Raw genomic sequence first — 21,795 nt, 5'->3', positions numbered from 1 at the left:
AACGGAGTGAGCGCCCGTTATTCGTCCCAGCTTCTGCCAACCTAGCAGTTCGAAACCATGTAAAAATGCCAAGTAGAAAAATAGGAACCACCTTTGGTGGGAAGATGAGAGAGTTCCATGTGCCTTCGGCATTTAGTCATGCCAGCCACATGACCATGGAGACGTCTTCAGACAGCGCTGGCTCCTCAGCTTTGAAATAGAGATGAGCACCGCCCCCTAGAGTCGGGAACGACTAGCACATATGTACGAGGGGAACCTTTACCTTTACCTTTACTTTAGATAAGTAGGTAGGAAGGTGGGTAGATTAATCCTCATTCTTAATTTACAGAAAGCAACATGACACATACATCTATTTCAACAATTATATTATTAGTACAATTTTCTTAATACTGTTTTGCTATTATTTTACTTTAAAAGTATTAATTACTTGCAAGCCAAATTTATTCTGTTATATTCTAGAGAAGACACAATTATATCTGGGATTACTTACATCTTATTGCTGAGCTATGGCAAACAACCTCTTCAGTTCTAACATGGCTAAATAAAGAGGCTGCTCAGTTCTAAAAATAGTCATTCATATTGGTCTGGTTATAGCAAGAGTTGTCATCTTTTATAGATATGAGAGTCCTGCAAGTTCAAGTGAGGACATAGAAGCAGATCATATTTACATTTGTCTCATTACTGAAAAGCCATGACCATTTACTTACTCAAGCCTCCTTGCATATCATACTGATTCCTGATATTGTGCCTGGCAAGACTTACAAAAACAAAAGGGGTTTATTCTTTAATGTACAGATTCTAATGTAACCTTTTTACCCAGGGATCCTATATAAAAATAATGCAAATTCTTGATCCCTTTTATTTCCATACAAATGGTGCCTTGTTTTACGAAGAGTGAGACCGCTGCTTTAGACATCAGAAACAATAACAAAGTCTAAAATGGACATGAAGATCCTGTAAATCTCTGGCAGTACCTCCAAATCTTACTGCCAACCTGTAATGTTCATGGAGAAGAAAAATGAAATAAGTAGAAAAACATATACATTAGAAATAATTATATCATCCACATATATGTTAAGATTAAATCTAAGTTGCACAAAAGAATGTTCCCCATGCCCAGCATAATGTATACTATTCACAAGACTGTATTAAAGCTATCAGTTGTAGCCAATAGCCAATTTGTGATGTTCTAACCTTGTTTTATTCTGCTATTAAACCAAAGATAATTTTAGGTATTTCTGAAACCACACGCAATATTAGGATAGAACAATGGGGAAATGGCACACTACTTTCATGTTATCTGCCAAAGATTTCCTGATTGGAAACTTGGAACCCTCTAAATGTATGTCTCTATTTAGAACCCACTTCGCTGATAGCCCTGTTCAATAGAAATATTGGCTGAGTTTCTGAACAGCAATTATGAGTAACAAATAAGTTGTTGTCCTACTTGCCTCCAATTTCAGCTGTTTTGGGTTGTTAGTGACTGAACTCTTGTTGGGCGTAGATAATCTCCACACATAGTATTATAGTACCAGTAGAAAAGAATTAACTTGCCTCCATGTTGGCTTTTCTCCAAACTATCATTCTGACTCAGGTGTACATTTCGACTGGATAAATTAAAAAGCAAAATCCGAATTAGTGTACCTTCCATTCAGATGAATACTTTTTATATTGTCATTTCCAACCACTTGAAAACTCCAAGGCAAGGTTTTTGTCTGCTTCTGGGTGCAATAAAAAATTAATATAATACAGCTTATCAACTGGCTGTTGGAAGAACTGAATTCTGATCTGACATTGTTTCAGTCCACTTAAGCATAGGGCAAATAATGTTTCCATGACCGGTTGCTTCAATGGCTGATTTCCCCCCACTTCTACCAGAACAACTCCCTCACTTTGAAACAGCCTACCCCCACCCCCGACTACAATGGGCCCTTCCCTCTTTCCAACACTTTCAGGACACAGAGTTCAGCTTAACTGGAACCTAGAGCAGCGATGGCGAACCTTTTTTGGCTCGCGTGCCACAAGTGGGGGGAGCGCAGGGGGGTAGTGTGCGGGCGTGCCACACCCATAGTGCAATGCGCGACCCCCCAGTGCACATGCGTGCACAAAAGGCGCTCCCCCCATTTTTACATGCTTTTTTCGCCCTCCCCAGGCTCCAGAGGCTTTATAGGAGCCTGGGGAGGGTGAAAAGAGCTTCCCCCGCCCCCCCGGAGGCCCTCCCGAGGCTTCAGGGATCGTCCGGAGGCTTCCCTGAAGCCTTCGGAATGCTTAAAATGACCCCCGTGCAAACCAGAAGTCATTTCCAGTTTGCTCGGAGGGTCGTTTTAAGTGCTCCGAAGGCTTCAGGGAAGCCTCCGGACGGTCCCTGAAGCCTCCGGAAGGCCTCCGGTGGGGGGAGGCTCTTTTTGCCCTCCCTAGGCTCCTATAAAGCCTCTGGAGCTTGAGGAGGGCGAAAAATGGCTTTTAAAAATGGTGAATTCAGCTGGCCAGTGCGCGCATGCGTGCTGGCCAGCTGACAGGGCTGCGCCTCGCGTGCCCTGACAAATGGCTCAGCATGCCACCTGTGCCATCACTGACCTAGAGAGACAGTATTCAATTCAGAACCCACACGAAGCCTTACTTTACTATTTTTAATGTTTTATTATTGTATGTGGTTTTCATTTATACGGAATTTTCAAAAATCTAGCAATATATAAATCAATTAAAAAATGCAAATAATTACAGCAAAGGTTTCCCAAACATAATTCTATCAGTACACAAAAATGAAATGGAAACTGATAACACGGAACGAGATACATAATACTATCTGATGTGTTATTAGCTATTAGGCATTTGCAATCAAGAAAAAGGTCAAAGAAATCTGAATGGGATGGAAGGCAACATGATGAATGATATCTTATCCCAATAAGAGAGGCAGGTATAAGTGTGATTTCGTCTACAATTCTGAACTTCTGATAATATTTAGGAGAACTAACTATAGCATTTGTGTATTTTATGCTATCTGTTTTATTATATAGTACCCTGTTTTCCCGAAAATAAGACCTCCCTGGATAATAAGCCCTATCAGGCTTTTGAGCGCATGCCCTAAAATAAGCCCTCCTCTGAAAATAAGCCCTCCCCGAAAATATTGCAACACAGCAGCAGCCATGAGGTGACCACGCTTGCCGCCTCCTGCACCTCAAAAATGCTAAGAACTCCCTGAAAATAAGGCCAAGTGCTTATTTTGGAGGTAAAAAGAAAATAAGACCCTGTCTTTATTTTCAGACAAACATGGTACAAATATGTAATATGAATAAATAGCATATCAGGATCATAAACAATATTAAATAACTAACGCCATATTCCTTGTAAAGTACTAACATTATATATAACAATAGAGTGGGCCTGAAACACACACACAAAAATTTGCCAATATTTGTTTCTGCCTCTTTTATCTTACCTTTTTGATTGAAGAAATACAATTTTTACGAATTTTCTGATTCAATATGAAGTGTTCTTTTGGTATTACTAATGCAGAGATCTTGGATTTCTCTGCAGAACCATATGCATGTAAATCGGCTACTGAATACTTGATTAATACAGAACATGAGTAGAATACATATGTGCAGGCTACAAAATATACAAGTGAAACTCGAAAAATTAGAATATCATGCAAAAGTTCGTTTATTTCAGTAATGCAACTTAAAAGGTGAAACTAATATGAGATAGACTCATTTCATGTAAAGCAAGATAGTTCAAGCTGTGATTTGTCATAATTGTGATGATTATGGCATACAGCTCATGAAAACCCCAAACCCACAATCTCAGAAAATTAGAATATTGTGAAAAGGTGCAATAGTCTAGGCTCAAAGTGTCCCACTCTAATCAGCTAATTAAGCCATAACACCTGCAAAGGGTTCCTGAGCCTTTAAATGGTCTCTCCGTCTGGTTCAGTAGGAATCACAATCATGGGAAAGACTGCTGACCTGACAGTTGTGCAGAAAACCATCATTGGCACCCTCCATAAGGAGGGAAAGCCTCAAAAGGTAATTGCAAAAGAAGTTGGATGTTCCCAAAGTGCTGTATCAAAGCACATTAATAGAAAGTTATGTGGAAGGAAAAAAGGTGGGGGAAAAAGGTGCACAAGCAGCAGGGATGACCGCAGCCTGGAGAAGATTGTCAGGAAAAGGCCATTCAAAAGTGTTGGGGACTTTCACAAGGAGTGGACTGAGGCTGGAGTCAGTGCATCAAGAGCCACCACACACAGACGAATCCTGGACATGGACTTCAAATGTCATATTCCTCTTGTCAAGCCACTCCTGAACAACAAACAACGTCAGAAGTGTCTTACCTGGGCTAAAGAAAAACAGACCTGGTCTGTTGCTCAGTGGTCCAAAGTCCTCTTTTCTGATGAGAGCAACTTTTGATCTCATTCGGAAACCAAGGACCCAGAGTATGGAGGAAGAATGGAGAGGCACACACTGCAAGATGCTTGAAGTCCAGTGTGAAGTTTCCACAGTCTGTGTTGATTTGGGGAGCCATGTCATCTGCTGGTGTTGGTCCACTGTGCTTCATTAAGTCCAGGGTAAACACAGCCGTCTACCAGGAGATTTTGGAGCACTTCATGCTTCCTTCCGCAGACAAGCTTTATGGGGATGCTGATTTCATTTTCCAGCAGGATGTGGCACCTGCCCACACTGCCAAAAGCACCAAAACCTGGTTCAATGACCGTGGGATTATTGTGCTTGATTGGCCAACAAACTCGCCTGACCTGAACCCCATAGAGAATCTATGGGGCATTGCCAAGAGAAAGATGAGAGACATGAGACCGAACAATGCAGAACAGCTAAAGGCCGCTATTGAAGCATCCTGGTCTTCCATAACACCTCAGCAGTGCCACAGGCTGATAGCTTCCATGCCCTGCCGCATTGAGGCAGTAATTGTTGCAAAAGGGGTCCAAACCAAGTACTGAGTACATATGCATGCTTATACTTTTCAGAGGTCCGATATTGTTCTATGTACAATCCTTGTTTTATTGATTGCATGTAATATTCTAATTTTCTGAGATGGTGGATTTGGGGTTTTCATCAGCTGTAAACCATAATCATCACAATTATGACAAATCGCGGCTTGAACTATCTTGCTTTGCATGTAATGAGTCTATCTCATATATTAGTTTCACCTTTTAAGTTGCATTACTGAAATAAATGAACTTTTGCACGATATTCTAATTTTTTGAGTTTCACCTGTAGCAGCATGACCTCCCTTTATTTATTTATGTATATTTGTGTGTTTAATCCAAGACTGATTTAAACAATGAGCCAGTAATCTCCTTGTATCTGAAGGAAATATTTATTAAAATTACTATCGTGTTTCCCCGAAAATATGACAGGGTCTTATTTTCTTTTTACCTACAAAATATGGCTTGGGCTTTATTATGGGGGGAGGGTTTATTGTTTTGGGGTTGCAAGGCAGCTGCTCTCTTGCGAGCGGGCTCCCAAAGAGCCGGGCACAGCCTCATGGGTGAATGGCTGTGTTGCGTTGTCGCAGCAGGGCAATACAACAGCCATGAAGCGACCATGCTCACAAGCAGCCACCCGGCAAACCCACTTTGCAGTCAGGCACAGGGCCATTCACTGACCTAGGGGTATCGCCAAGCCGCGTGAGCGTCTGTTCACTGCCACCTGGCTCCCGCGACTTGGCACCTTCCAAATACCAGTGAATGGCGCTCTGCACGGCTGGAGGGGTTGCGCGAGCAGCTGTTCCACTCTCGCTCACCCGCCTCCCAGCCTCAGGATGAATGGACCAGGTCTCATTATGGAACCAGGGCACCTCCGCCGCCATCCCAGCCTGGCTTTTTCCGTGGCTTCCACCCTGAGTCTTTCAGTAGTGGCCGCTCTGGGCGCATGCTCTATGGTTGTGGGCCAGCTGCCTGCAGAGCATGCAACCATAGAGCGTGCACCAAGAGCGGCCATGCCAAAAGACTCAGGTTAGAAGCCGTGGAAAAAGCAAGGCTGGGATGGCGGCGGCGGCGGCGAAGGTGCCCTGGCTCCGTAATGAGAGCTGGGCCATGCACAGCTTGCCATGCAAGACTACACTAATTTTTGTTTTGCTTTGACGTTCCTTTAAAATGGTTTTGTTCATTGGAAGAAGAGATGGTATACTTGATGAAAAAGCTGAAACAAGACCTATAAACACTGCAAAAAATGGATACTTATGTCTTTATTCTTTTAAATATTGCAACTAAAATTATACCTTGTATAGACACTATACCAACATTTCCAAATAAAATCAATATTCCTTCCATCATTATTGTATTTAGATATATAGAATTACTTAGGTATATTTATGAATGAATAAAATCACCTGATAAAATTTGACATAGAAGAGTCCATCTATTATGTAAGACTGTTTCTTTTTTAATGCAATTTGTACTAATCAATTAATAGGGACTGTATAATATGCCCGTGGGCTTTTAATTACAAAAAAAACACAATTAAAAAATAAAGTGACAACTTACAGCCTATTTATTTTTTTAAATGATTCTGGGCTAAACAGACCCGTAACTTTTTCAGAAAACAAACAAAAAAGATGGAAAGTGCTTTGTTTGAAAGTGTGTTCATTTGTCCAAGAACACAATAGGTAAATAATGCTACTACAGAGAATCCTGCCTGGGAGAGGGGTGGGGTATTAAGGTGGAAGTATGTTGTACATGGCCAAACCCCTAGTAAGATGATATTAAAAAATTTAGGTCTCTGGATCCTTTTAGCATTTCTACAGTAAAAATATAACATTTTGCATCCTAGTAATATATCTATTCTGGTATATTTATAGTTATTAATTTAATATCAGTGATCACCTATTTTGGCAGAGGACTTAAATCTCAATTGGCTGGTGCTCTTAGCTTTGTTGTTTTTAATATGATGTGGAAATCTAGAGGTCATTTAGGGAAGAAAAGTAGTTAAGAAATATCCATATTTAAGATTAAGCTACTTTATTTTCTTTGATTGATATCGGTAGCTTATTCAAATTTACAGGTCATTATTGGGATTGTTGCCTAGCAACACACATTAGACATTCTGAAGGGCAATGGACAGAGTCTTTGTTTTAGCTACAATTGGATTTGCTGCTGAGTACTAAATAAAATTACATTTTTACTGTACACAAAATTGTTTTTAAAAATTTCTATTTAATAAAGCAGGTTTGCATATGTTCAAAACTGAGAAATAAAAAAAAAGAATGCTAGTGTAAGGTTGTGCAAGTTATTTCCAGTGGGAATCCCCTGATGACTGAAATAGTCAGGATTCAGTAAAGGTGGGGTGTTTTTATTCCATTGAATTTGAGATGAATACAAGGAAAAACATTTATTCCTTTTCCAATAAAAAGTAAATATTGCATATGAAGTCAGGTTTCCTCCGAGACAGTGCTTTCTCTCCATCCAGGGATAAGAAAATTTAGTTAGAGAGACTACCAGATTGCAGACTGCATTATGACTGTGTTCATACAATATACTGACTTTATTTCTCATTAGAGAATTCAATAGAAAATTCTCAATACAGCCCCTAGCATAATAATGGATATAACTGTGGAGTTTTCTTAGTAGCAGTATGGAAATGGCTTGCCCTTGTTCTTCAGGAAGATGCTTTTGACTTCCTAATTCAACCCACACAGCCTATTATTTGGTATCTCATACAAATACTAACCAGTCCCAATCCTGCTCAGTTTCTGAGCCTAGAGAACATTAGCCTGTTGGTGCTGTTCTAACCAAATATTTAGTGTGAACCAAGTCCATATGGTTAGTTTATGGTTCATAGTTGAATGACTCCAGAACAGTTTGTTAAATAAGGTATGGATAGGTTAACCATGAATGACTTGGGTGAACAAAGCCCATGTACTTTCAGGTTTCTATCCACTTTCATGGTATAACCACTCAAAACTGTACCTCTTTTCCTCATTCTGCATACATTTATATTTGATAAGCATTTATGAACAATACTGTATGCAATGAAATTTCATTTTAATGTATGCCAATTAGTGAACATTCAAAGTGACAATAAAGTTATTTTATCAACAATATCTTTCAAAAGCATTGGCAGTTCCTAAATTAAAAAAAAAGCAAGAGAGCCTTCAGCTTGTATATATTAGTGGAAGATACCAAATAAAGGTATTTGTTTCATAAGAAAAAATAATAATACATTATTCCAAACTAGAGAAACGTAATATTGTTCTGAACAATGCCTCGGTTATCACAGAATGTTCCTTTTCTCAAACAAAGGCAGAATATCTGTATAGGTGTACATTAAGTGAAAAAGAGTCAAGAAAGAAAAATAGATATAATTTGTGGTGAATATTTTTTTCCTTATAGCAGTAGAACAGTTTTATTATGCAATCACTAAGAAAGTATTATACAGCCAGATGTTTCATTGACCAGTGAAACAGATATGCGGATTCTAAATTCCGATAAATGGCTGTAGTTCGATGGTCGTTGTGCCAAGGGGGAAGCCAGATGGCACTTGACCTTTTCTAAATCCTCAGGGTACTTGGCTCCGTAATGTAGCGGAATTGGAAAAACCATTTGTGCAGGCACGCGTCGCTTTGTTGTAGAGAAGATATTAGGCGCGCGCGCACCCTCCCATGAAAATCCGATCGCCCCGCTGATCTGTCACCCCAAATGGCAGGTTTCAGACAACCCCCAGAGCAGCGCAGGCTTTAACTGTACCGCCACCTGGCTGGCGGCCCCCAGTCTAAGTTCCCGCGCCACCGCAGAACAGCTGTCAGCGCCCAACTCCGCAGCTGGGGAAAAAAAAAACCGGGCAGCACATGCCTATTCCGCAGCGCGCGGCTGAAGCCCCGCCCTTCTTGCCACTCCCGCCCTTCGCGCGAGCTACCCTTTAGCAAGGCTGCGCTCCATTCATCTTTCTCTTCTCCGGCAGGAAAGGGAAGGAGGGAGGGGGCGGGGGAGAAAGAGAAGCGCGCGCAGGAAACGTTGCCCGGTCTTATTCTCCCCCCTCCCACCGCGCCGTTCCTCACACAATTTCCCTCAAACGCCTTTCCAAGGCGTCCGAGAAAGGCTCACCTTCCTTCCCTTTGAGCTAAAGGGGCTCGATTTCTGAAATGGCGGCTAAATAGGATCTCTTTATAAGTTACCAGTCCCGTTCCTAATCGCGACTGCGCTCTCCGTATAACTTTTTCGAGGCCTTGGAGTTCGAAAGCCGAACTATCGATAGCAATGATTCTCTCGCCCAAGCATAAGCGCCAGTTATAAAGTCGCCTTGGAGCTGAAGGTCCTACGCGAGTAAGAAGAGTCCAACCTTTTTCCCTCCCCAGCACCCCCACCCCCCACGTCTATAACTCTCCACAAGGTGGCCGTCTCGTGACGTCATCATCATGGCAACAACAACAGCAGCCGAGAAAGCTCCAGTTCTGGCGCTGTTCCGCACACAGTGGTGTTTGCTCACGACGAGCCGCCCGTTCTAAAGAGCCTCGTCCTGGTTGGCGCTCAATCCTGGTGACAGGAGAGAGCTAGGGAAAGGAAGAAAAAGCGGAGACCCGGCGCCGCGCGTGCGCGTCTCGCTCTCCCCTCCCCGAGGACTGCCCGGCCGTTGGTTCGCGGGAGCGCGCGCGCGGCGGGCGTGTTGAGGAAAGAAGGCGGGGGCTGCGCTCTCGCGCTGCGGACGGGTGCGCCGAGCCCCAGCCTCGGGGTGCGCCCAGTGGTCGCCCTCAGCGGCGCCTCTCCTTCGTGGCGGCGAACATGTTCTCAGTGAGGGTCGTGACCGCCGATTACTACATGAGCAGCCCGCTCCCCGGCCTGGACCCCTGCCAGTCCTCCTTTAGGGAGGCCCCCGTGAAGAAGGTGCCCGTGGTGAGAGTCTTCGGTGCCACTCCATCGGGTAAGGACGGGCGCCCGCTCGCTCCGGGCAACGCCGAGACGAGGGAGGCTTTGTTGGCCCTGGGGACCCTGCCTGCCTTCTCCCCTTTCTTTTCGGGAACAGCTCTGATTTGGGGGGGGGCGGATGGACCAGGGTTCCCCGACCTCCCTTCTCTCTCTCTCTTCGCCTTCCACCTCGCGACGTTGGCGCGCTGCAGCGGGAGCCTCCCCTACTTGCTCCCGCCGCCGCTACTGCGGTTGAGCAAACTCGGTGGTTCCCGGGTGCCCCGCCTGGGAATCGCGGGGGAAGGAATGGCAGCCCCTTTGCACGACTGAACGTTGTGCCGGGGAGCTGACATGTGAACCGCGCAAAGCGCGTTTCCCTGGTTAGGGACTGCGCCGTGTGACCCCCAGTGGTGCAGCCGGGAGGTGGGTTGAGTGGGAGGGGGGAATCGGCGTGTTTCTGTGTAAAGAGCACACACTCCGTCTGTATGCGTTGTTGGAAGCGAGTGATCGCCCTCCACTCCCGCCTCCGTGTATTATAACCATAATGAAATCCAGCTGTATAAATACTGCTTTTGTCTGATGGCAGTGCTAAGCTATAACTCACCTTGGCTGTCGTCGCCCCCCCCTTTCCCCCCTCTTCAAACATAACATTCGGAGCTACAGTGTAGAGTTTCTGTTTTTGGCAAAGCGTATACTGTTGAATGTGCTTTAAAATGCATTATTAATCCTAGACAATAGGAAGGAGATTCTTAATAACTGACAAAAAACCATCTTTAAATTGCTATCCTAGAAAGATCATAAAATTATCAGGAATAGATATATCTGCTCTAAGGATTATTTTAATACCTAGGCACACAGGGTTTTTTAAAAAAATATTTTGCTGTTTAATAAAATCTATATAAGACCAATATTATTTTGGTTAATAATATGCTCGTATGCTTTTAGCAAACTATGTTTAGCAAATGTCATGTAAATCTTCAAAAAAAACCTGACAAATATTCTGTGTGTGCGCGCACACGCACATGCGTGTATGCATGCATGTAAATACTGCTGGGCCAAATTTGTGACATAAATGGAAACTGCAAAAAAGACATGCATCAAGGCACTCAATGTAAATATAAAAAAACTAATACTGATAATAGTCAGTTTTTAATAGCACATTGCCTTTATTTGGTTATTTATTATTAAATTTATTTGCTCCTTACTTCGCTGTGGGGCTACTCTAGGCAGTTCTAATAATTACTATTTTGCAATTTAATTCCTTAGTTCTTGTAAATGGAAAATATTTGCTTAGTATATAATACTCAGTGTATTATTCCATAACTCCTATTCTTAAAAAGTGATAATTTTATAAAAGCAGGCTGGCTTTTTTGTGTCTATTTGTAGTTTCTTATAAAGCATTCAGTTTTTGAAGTCCTGCAGTTGGTTCTGATATTTCCCTTTGGGTAATTGTATTTGTCACAAATCCACTTAACAATAGCAGCAAGTGTTAATTCCACAGGTGGGGATTGCTTATGTTTTATTCACCAGGGCACAGAAAGGGGGGTGGGGGTGTAACAGGAGGAACAGAAGATATTCTGCAAAATAACAACAACCATCAAAGGTAGAGATAACATTATCTCATACAGCCCATTGGTTGCTTTGGGAATAAATATATTTATCCCCTTTCTCTCACTCTTGTTTTTTTAAATCAAAGGAAAAAAAGTATCTTAATGCTTTCCAGGAGAAAAAAGTACAAAAGCAAAAATACCTCTCTCCTCTTCCATACCTCTGCAATAGGTATAGACAGATCTGTGCCATGTATGAACTGGCCAGTAGCATAAGTTTTGACAAGTCAAGATAAAATGATCCTTATCCTATGGAGTGTATTGTTAAGATGCAGGGGGGAGTGTATCAGTAAGATGCAAGGGGAGGGGGATTTAGTAATAAATTGTAGTCTGAAAAACATGAACTGTGAAACAAAATCCAAATAAATATATCAAAATATTTATATTAAACTTAAACAAATAGTATTGTAGAATAAAAAAGTTTAATATATTTCATTGTAATTCTATTTATGCATACTTGAAAAAAATATTTAACTATTCAGCCAGATGTACTCCTAGCAATTTTTTTAAAGTTTATAAAAATCCAAAGGGTTTATTCTGAGAAGAATTTGGTTTGCTTAAAACTACATTAAGAGGTAACACAGTAAGTCATTTTTCCAAATAAATATATCTAAGGATTGTCATAAAGAGAGTTAACCTGAGCAGTATATTTGTCATGGGGAGGATGGGGTTACTACCCTATATATGATATGCAATCAGTATATCTCTTCTATATATTTTCATTATATTTGCTTCTTACTACTGTATTTAAATAGTGATTTATAATTTATGAATTAATATACACTTTACATATTGTCCAGTAAGTACCATGGGACCAAAAGACATTTAACTAGATTTTATTTTTAGTTACCTGCCAGATGTGATTAGTCCGTATTTTTTTACTATCCAACTTTGGAACAGATTTAGTTACTATATAACTAAAATTGCCCACACTCATTCTAGTTAATGTTATTAATAATCCTGAAGCATATGCATTTCATTCATTTAAACTGATTTTATTTTATTTGGGCAGAAGAGAAAATTACTGGTCGTGTTAACAGAAAATGATAAATGAACTATATATACTATTATCAATTGTTCAGAATGATATTTAATCAATAAAAACAATGCCAAATCATTTTTTAAAAGTTTATGCAGTTGAAATAAATTGCCCGAATGAGATTTAGCAATAATTTTTATATTTAAATAAAGGTCCCGAAATAAACTGAACTGCATGTGAAAATTCAAAATTAGTTCATTGAATGTATGCTGTGTAAAACTGGAATTGAATTTGACTAGAATTAACCCTAACAAATAAATGTAATTCTTCAGGTTTTCCTCTTTACAAAAAAATGTATTTCAGATATTTTATATATAATGTGTAGTGGTCTAACTATGTATAGTGCTTCTGAAAAATTTGTATTAAAACTTGAATTTCTATAAAAGTGTTTATGGCACTGTAGCGGATATAATCATGATCTGCAAGATTAACCTGAACTTCTGGGACCTTATCCTCACTATATTTGAAATGTTTATACATTGACTAAGGATAAAACAATAAATATTTGGCATAGATTTAAAAAAAATCAGATCAACTTTATCATTATATCTTTTCTGGCAGCCTCCTTTCTTTGACCTACCTTTGGTAGGAAAACATTTACCTTGTCTAAATACAACATACGCTTCTAGAAGACCAATTTAATAGTACTTCCACAGAAATGCTTCTATCTTGCCTGTTTAAGGAAATAGAATTAATCTATATCCTTATATTGCCCTTTTTACCTGCAGAGCAGCAGTCTTACCTCCCGTCTTGCCAGTTTGTCATAAAACATAGGAAACATATGCTCACCCTCCATCTCAGCCAGTTAGGAATAATCTTAATCAATTTTAAGATCAATTCACAGGTAATCCTTGGATTATGACCCTAATTGGGACTGGAATTTCTGTCACTAAGCAAAGCAGTCGTTCAGCAAAATATCACATGACCACACAGCAGTTTCAGTATTCCCAGTTGTCATTAGGGCCTCACATGACCAGAGCTTGTAACCTCCTGCCAGCTTCCCCATTGATTTTGCTTGTCAGAAGCTGGCTGGGAAGATTGCAAATGGCAATTAAGTCTCCTAACCCTGAACAGCATGATGGCCAAGATGAAGATGATCCTACATTCCATCTCCCCAGTAGACCATCCTCCCTGTCATACTCAATGGTATCCTTGGCTTCCTCCTCCTTGGTGTTGCCTTGCATTTCTTTCTGTGGAAGGACTTCAAGCCCTACAGTACAGGTGCTCTGTCAACACTGTCAAAGGTGGCAGTGAGAGGGAGGGCTAGCTCCTCTGATGTGTGCAAAGTGCCTCCTCTTCAACTCTGCCACTCACCTATCTCTCCCCTCATCAATTTCTGCCCTTTTGATCACCGTGCATAGAAGATGAAGACACTGCTGTATTTTGGTACCACTTGTCTTTGCTCCCATACTGCCCCTCGGTGTTGCCTCTGAGCCCAGCATTGATAGAATCCCCATGTCATGGGGTCTAAGGGTGGCTAGCATTGATGAGCAAATTGGAGACAAGGCAAGTGATAGCAGAAAAAAAAGATAATAATAACAAGGAGGAGAGGAATCAAGTTTTGGCAGCATTAGGAGCAGAATACAGCGGCATATTCATTCTGCTATTCTGTGCAGGGTGGCCAAAAGGCAATGATGGGGGAGGGGAGGGGAGGGGAGAGACAGGTGTGTGTGAAGTTGAAGTGGAGACAGTCACACAGGACAGAAGAATGTGACCATGGGATACTGTAATATGGGCCAATGGCCAAGTGCCCAAAGTTTTATTGTATGTCCATGGGAACCCTGACAGTTGTAAGTGTGAGGAGTGGTTGTAAGTCCATTTTTTCAGTGCTGTAACTTTAAACAGTTGCTGAACAAATGGTTGCCTTCTGAGGATTACTTGTATTTCTTTATCATTTAAGGCTGTAGCGGTTGTTAAATCAACATTTTAATATCTCAGCCTTTTATATAGCAATATTGGACTGCATTCACTTAATTGTTAAGTATTTTTGCAAGTTTATTTTTATATCCTTTAGATTTACTCCTATATTTCAGTTTTTTAATTCATTGTCTTTTACTTTGCAATTAGCTTAGACACTTTTAATATCATCCTTTTTATCATTTATCATGTAACATTTGTCATTGAACTTAGTTCAGTTTTTGTCACCAGTCATAACAAAATTATTGTCATTTGAAGAAGATATGAAATGTGTTGTTCTTGCTTTTGTTATAGCAATGGACTATTACATAAGGTATCAACCATAAAATAGTGATAATTTCTTCCTCAAAAAAAAAAAAAGCAAAAACCTCCCTCTTCCTTCCCAAGCTTTCAGATCATAAATATTTTGCAACCTTTTAAGGAAGATAATGGTTATATTTTTGGAATTTTATCCTTCTCTTAAACATATTAACTGACTGATCTGCTGATAGAAGTCAATAAGCTAAACAGCATATCCAGACTACTCATACAAAAAAGTAATATGAACAACAAAAGTGTTAGAATTTGAAAAATTCATTTCAGTAGGTAATAGCCAGAATTGAGATAGTGTAAAAAAAATGTTACAAGGTCAGGGTACCAAAATTGAAAATCATCTTATGTGATCCTATAACATGTCGAAAATTGGTCCTTTGGACAAACCGGAGGTCACTGTTCCCGAACTTCCGGGTTCCCCATAGGGCTGTTTTTCGCCCTCCAGAGGCTTCTTGAAACTGCCCGGGGGGGGGGGGGGTTCGTCATCCCCAGGCTCCTAGAAAGCCTCTGGAACCTGGGGAGGGTGAAAAAACCGTGCCAAAAGCGGTTGCGCACACATACATACTGGGTCATATGTGGAAGTGCACTGAGTCACGCGCATAGCATTATGGGTGTGGCATGTCCACACATGACCCCCTGCGCTCCCCCCGCTTTTGGCACGGGAGTCAAAAAAGGTTAGCCATCACTGCCATATAGCATTTAAACAGAAGAATGCTTACTGTGTTGTAAATGCTTACTGTGTTGTGAATTAAAAATTTAGTTTATTTTCAGAAAAATATGTGACTTTTTTGACAGTATCATAAATGAAGTTTGCCACTGCCTCCTTCCAGTTTTTTTAAAAAAATTGACAGTCTTGCCAAGAGTCTGGCATTCCAAAACCCACTCCTCATCCAAAGCATTAACCAAGGCCATTCCTATTACATTCAGCCAGAATCAACATATTATCATTTACTGAGGCTTGAATTCAAAAGCTGATCAACAAAACTTTTTATGGTTGCTGTATCACTATTAACTGTTTTAGGTTAATTGGTCTTTAATTACATTGTACTAATTTTGCTGAAAGGGATGTTGTGGCTCAGTAGCTAAGACGCTGTGCTTGTCAATCAGAAAGGTCAGCAGTTCGGCGATTCGAATCCCTAGCACTGCGTAATGGAGTGAGCTCTGGTTACTTGTCCCAGCTTCTGCCAACCTAGCAGTTCTAAAGCATGTAAAAATGCAAGTAGAAAAATAGGGATCACTTTTGGTTGGAACGTAACAACATTCCTTGCGCCTTCAGCATCTGGTCATGTCAGCCACATGACCATGGAGACATCTTTGGACAGCACTGGCTCTTCGGCTTTAAAACGGAGATGAACATCACCTTCTAGAGTCGGGAACGACTAGCACATATGCGCCAGGAGAACCTTTACCTTAATTTTGCTGAGATCTTTTCCCTTTCCATTTTTCAGAGGTCCATCTGGTGTTACAATACCTACTTTTCCTTCATTTCTAATAGGCAGTTTATTCTTATCAGCTTTACATTTTGAATTTCTTTTTATGAAATCTTTATTGAGAAAATTGGTGTGTTAATATTGACTCTTTTTTATAGGGCAGATGGACTGTGATGCTCTATTCACAGCATTACATCAATTTATTGCAGGAGAGTTCTAATAGTAATTAAGCTGCCATAAAAGAAGTGAATGCAATTTTAAAACGGTTGCAGTGTCCCAGGGTCATAAGATCATCTTTTTGCGACATTCTGACAAGCAAAGACAATGGGGAAGCCAGATTCACTTAACAACTGTGTTACTAACTTAACAATTGCAGTGATTCACTTAACAACTGACAAGAGAAGTCATAAAATGGGGCAAAACTCATGTACAAATGTCTTGCTTAACCATGGAAATTTTGAGCTCCATTGTAGTTGGAAGTTGAGGACTACCTGTATTTAGAGAGGAATCTATTGAAATAGTTTCTTCATGAAAACTACTACAACATCAGCATATAATCATTTTTTAAAACAATGATAAATGCAGGATACCTTCTCTCCATCTTTTATAGGTAACTTAACTGCAGTTGTTATGTTAATTAACATGGTTTTTAAATGAATGTGTTCTCCATTGACTTTGCTTGTCAGAAACTCACAAAAGGTGATCACATGATCCTCACATGACACTGCAATCATAAATATGAGTCAGTTTCCAAGTGTATGAATTTTGATCACATGACTGTGATGCTGCAATGATCAGAAGCATGAAAAATGGTTGTCACTTTTTCAGTGCTGTTGTAACTTCGAATGGTCACTAAATGAACTATTGTAAATCGAAGACTACCTGTATATCTTAATAGACTTCCATGCAACCTAGTATCCGCCTAATCATTTCATTTTCTTAAGAAAGTTAGTAGTAGCAGAGAAGGAAAACAAATTGTAAGAAAGTAGAAAGGGATTTACATTCTTGGCTAAAGGCAAGGAGCGTGCTTTTGTTTTAGAGTTCTGTTAAACAGTTTTGAAAAGAATAGATCTATCAATTAGGAGAGTTAGATACAAAGAGTAGAGATGCAAAACCTGAATTCATAAGATTGCATGTTGCTTGTGAAAAACTTAGGTGTAATCTCCAGGTCTCTTTTAAAAGTTTACCTCAAGTTGCTTTCCTGCTCCAGATGAGTTAGGCCCCAAACTCCACCTGTCTACTACTTCAGAGAAAAGAGCTACATTTGAATTACCTCTGCAATTAGGTGTAGTCAGAAAAATTCAGTATAGCCACAAAAAGTAATCTTAACAAATACTTCACTTAAGTACCCACAAGAATCCTGGCACTCCTGTTACCATCAAAACAAATATAGTAATATTGTTTCTTAGAACCTAGGTTTTTTTACTAGTAATATAAAAGGAATCTAAAGCAACTTATACATTTTAATAGAACAACTTATGAATGCTATGATTCTAATATTCTTGATACATTTGTATAATATTTCCCTTTCTGCTTTACCTCATATTTCAAGTATCTGTTGATATTTTTAACATTATCTAGATACAATGCAGTATCACAATAAAATGAAGGAATTATATGGCGTTCCCCAGCATGAGAAAGTACTCCCCATTATCTGTGGATTTAATTTCCTAAAATTTCCTAAATAGGAGTGTTGAATATATGAAAGTTGAAATCCACTTATCCAGTTGACAGTTGTTTGTTTTCCTTTGAGCCATGATATAGTAACCAAAAAGTTGCTGGGATTGTCTGCAGCTGATTTCTTTCTCATCTTTGTATGCATATTAGTTACACTATATTTATTGTTAGATAGTATAAATGAAGCCCTTATGATTATGTTTATAGATTTAGTATCCATTCATGATAAAAATAAGACTTTTTTTGTCCCAAGTAAAAGATGGCAGAATGTTTTTGGATATTTCAGTTAATTGAAATGAACAAAGTTTACTTTTCTATAACTTCTATGTTTTTCATTTTATCAGTAAAAAGTGCCTAAATTAACAATTAAAGCCTGTACATATCAAACATTAAAGCTGTAAACAGGCCAGATTATTCAGAGTGAGGAACTTGTAGTTTATTAAATGTGGCTTTATTGCTGTGGGATAGGATAGCATTTTGTTTATAACCAAGGTGGTGCAGTGGTTAGAGTACAGTACTGCAGGCTACTTCTGCAGTCTGCAATTTGGCAGTTCAAATCTCACCAGGCTCAAGGTTGACTCAGCCTTCCATTCTTCCAAGGTGGGTAAAACGAGGACCTAAATTGTTGGGGGCAATATGCTGACTCTGTAAACACTTAGAGAGAGCTGTAAAGCACTGTAAACCGGTATATAAGTCGTAAGTGCTATTGCTATAACTATCCTGAGTTTAAAATCTTGTTTGATAATATACTTGTTTTGTAAAATATTTACATTTTATAAAGTATTACATTTGGGGTATTATATCTAAGAATGCAGGGGATGGGGGCATGTATCAAATAATACAATAAAGCCTCAACAGTATTTCAGATGGAATTACCAATCTAATTTCTTTCTTTGATTAAGATGCTTTTTTGAATTTTTTTGCAAATTTCCTAATATTATTTTTACTTTTCTTGCTTGGTTATGTGTGTGCTTTAGAACAAAAAATGTAGAGAGTCTCATTACATCATCATTGTGTACATATGAAGTGCTCTTGAATTGCAGTCTAGAGGAGAATCAAAATTACCAGTATTTACTAGGAGTTATCTTCCCTTTGGAATACACTTAATAATTGTTTGCTCGTGGGAAAGAATGATCCCTTGATATTAAGAAACAGATAACACAAGAAAATGCAGTACAATTTGGTTTAAGGTAAGCACCTTACCTTACATATCTTAATGTTTAAATCTATTCAGATATAGTTTTGTCACTTTTAAAAAATATACACAATAATCATATAGATGTTTCACTTAAATTGAAAGTGATCTCTCAGTAAAGAGGTACTTATTGTCAGTAAAATTTTCCCCTGGTTGAGCAAAAGGCAGCCAAATTAATGTCTATGGTTGAACCTTACAAAGGGCAATCACATGACTGCAGGATGCTACAACTATCACAATTGCAAGCTGGGATTCCAGTCGTGACAATGAGATGCTGCAATAGCTGCATCTATGAGGGCCAGTTGTAGGTGCTATCATAACTGCAAATCATTGCTAAACAAGTGGTTGTTAAGGGAGTACAACCTGTAGATCAGAGGTGGGTTCCTACCAGTTCGGGCGAACTGGTAGTGGAAATTGGGCGCACCCCACGTTCCCCTGCCTGCCTGCCCACCGCTCACTTGCCCCACCCATCCAATGCTTGCTCCACCCACCCGACGCTCACTCGCATGCTTGATGCTTGCCCCACCCATCCGAGCCCTATATAGGCCTTTGCCACGCGGCCCATCCCCCAGCTACGTGCCTCACCCGCTCTGCTCATCTGACCAAAGGTAAGGCTGCCTGCCTTTCTTAGGTTGGGTACCAGGGCCCCAGAGACACACCATTCCCTGAGGCCCTGGAGCCACCGCCCACTTTGGCCAAGTCGGGGAATGTGCAATTTCCGGCTCCAGCCTTGCCCTCTTGCCACTGCCTTCTCGTGGCTCGCCTCAGCCAGGTTGGGGACTGTGCCATTCCCCGGCTCTGGCCTTGTCCTGGAGCTGCCGCCCACGCTGCCCCTCCCTCCCTATGGCCCTGGCCCTAGTCCCACTTCTGAGCCACAGCCTCTTTCTTCAGGGTGGGCTACTTATCTTCTGGAGTGGCTGGTCCAGAGTCCATTGGATGGTAAACTGATTGGAGCTGGGAATTGGCTGGCTGGCAAAGAAGCCTCCCAGCCACCTCTTTGAGAGCCACTCACTTCCAAACCAGCTGTTGGCTGCTCTCCTCCCACCACTGTTGTAGAAGCTACACTCCACCTCACCAGGCCAGGCCCGCATCTCATTCCAGACCGAGACCGCAGCTGTCGCCCATTCCCTTTTTCTGCTCGGCCAGCGGGAGCAGTGGCAGCACCGGTCAGGCCGCTGGTTCTCAAAGAGGCGGCTGAGAGAGTTCTTTTCCACCCAGCCCCTCACTGCAGGGTGACGAAAAGTCCTCCGGTCACTGCCGCCATCTTCGTACATGTGCATCTTTCTTCTCACTGGCTGCAGGACTTTTCAGCGCCCTGCAGTCAGCGGCTGGGTTAAAACAAACTCTCTCAGCCGCCTCTTTTCAGAGCTGTCCGGCCAGACAAAGGAAGCAGACGGTGGCAGCCTTGGTCTGGTGCGAGCTGCAGGCCTGGCCTAGGGAGGCGGGGAGTGGCTTACCTGGGGGCTTCTGCGGTGGCCACGGGAGAAGCGCCCCTTCTCACCTCTGACGGTTTAAGGTAAGCACCCTCCCCAAAAAAACCTTGTCAAAAAGTCCCAAAAGTTTTCCCCCCAGTTTGGTGGGTGTGGTTCGGTGGTGGCGGCCATGTGACTGCCTGTGCGTGAGTGACATCATGTTGGCCATGCCCACTCAGTCCCAGGCTCCCTAGTCACGCCTGCCGAACCAGTGGCAAAAAAATTTGAAACCCACCACTGCTGTAGATGAGTTGCAGTTACAATAAAATTTAAGGTACAAGAAACTAGTGTACAGTATTGTTTTTACCAAACTGATAGAGTGGATCATTGAATAATTTTTGTTAGGGCCTGAGACCGCAATACATACTTTTTAATGCTTTCAGGAATACCAGCAACTAAATAAGCCATATGTGGTAGGCAAATGTTAGTGCCACCACTGAAAATAGATGGGCGTGGCCCGGTCCATGTGTGGCCAGCTCGATGTCGCTCACATGAGCCAGGTGGTGGGGAGGGTCTCTAGTGGGTGAGGCGGTTGGTGGGAGCCTCATCCCACAGGTGAGGTGAGGTGATGCAGGGGGTGGGGTGCTGCCACTATGAGGCAACGCAAGGTACGGTGCGGGAAGTGCTAAAAAACGTCTCCCATCACGCACTCACTGCCCTTTGTGTGCGGGGGGGCGATGTTTTCTGGCAGCACCGGCGGCAGCCTGATAGCAACTTAATTGGCATATTCTGTGGCTTTGGAACCTGCTCCACTGGGCTGGCTGTCCCAGCAGCACACACGGCAGCAGGCAGAGGCAATGAGGAGGTATGCGATGGAACGCTTACTCTATCCCACTCTGTTTTTGCTTGCGTTTGGAAAGTAGGTCACTGCTGGTCAACTTCCTGCCCCCCCTTGCAGGTCTTGCCCTTGGCTTGCTCATGGAGCGTGTTCCCCTTGCGCATCCGATGCACCTCAGCCCCATTGCTATTACTGCTCAGCAGACCCACCCAGCTCAAAGAAGGTGAAACAGCCAGCTAGAAAGGGCGAGTAGAGATGGTAGAGCAAGCCCAGGCCCAGCTAGTAAAAGACAGCCACTGCAAGCAGGGAAAGCCAAATCTCCATTGGCACCATAGCCACCCAGGCCTAACAGAGAGGGGAGATGTACACGATCCTGGCTGGGCCTGGGCGGCGATGGTGCCAATGGGGATCCAGCTTTCCATGCTCGCGTGGCTGCCTTTTACCTGGTGGGCCTGGGTATGTTCTACCAGCTCTACTTGGTCTTACTAACTGGCTGTTTCACCTTCTTCTTGCTG

At 41.6% G+C, this 21,795-nt stretch overlaps 1 protein-coding gene across 1 annotated transcript in view; it reads left to right on the top strand.

Moving 5' to 3' along the window:
- The first annotated feature begins 9,604 nt into the window (after positions 1-9,604).
- REV3L (REV3 like, DNA directed polymerase zeta catalytic subunit) overlaps positions 9,605-21,795 on the top strand; it is a 74,197-nt gene continuing 62,006 nt past the window's right edge. The window contains exon 1 of the mRNA XM_081944625.1: positions 9,605-9,869. Coding sequence (XP_081800751.1) covers positions 9,731-9,869 — 139 coding nt within the window. The 5' untranslated portion in view covers positions 9,605-9,730. The remainder of the gene's footprint in view (positions 9,870-21,795) is intronic.

The sequence above is a fragment of the Natrix helvetica genome (genome assembly GCF_964273705.1).
Source record: "Natrix helvetica genome assembly, chromosome: 2".
NCBI classification, from domain to species: Eukaryota; Metazoa; Chordata; class Lepidosauria; order Squamata; family Natricidae; genus Natrix; species Natrix helvetica.
Note: the sequence above shows the minus strand (reverse complement) of the source record. Positions and strands in the feature narration are given on the sequence as shown.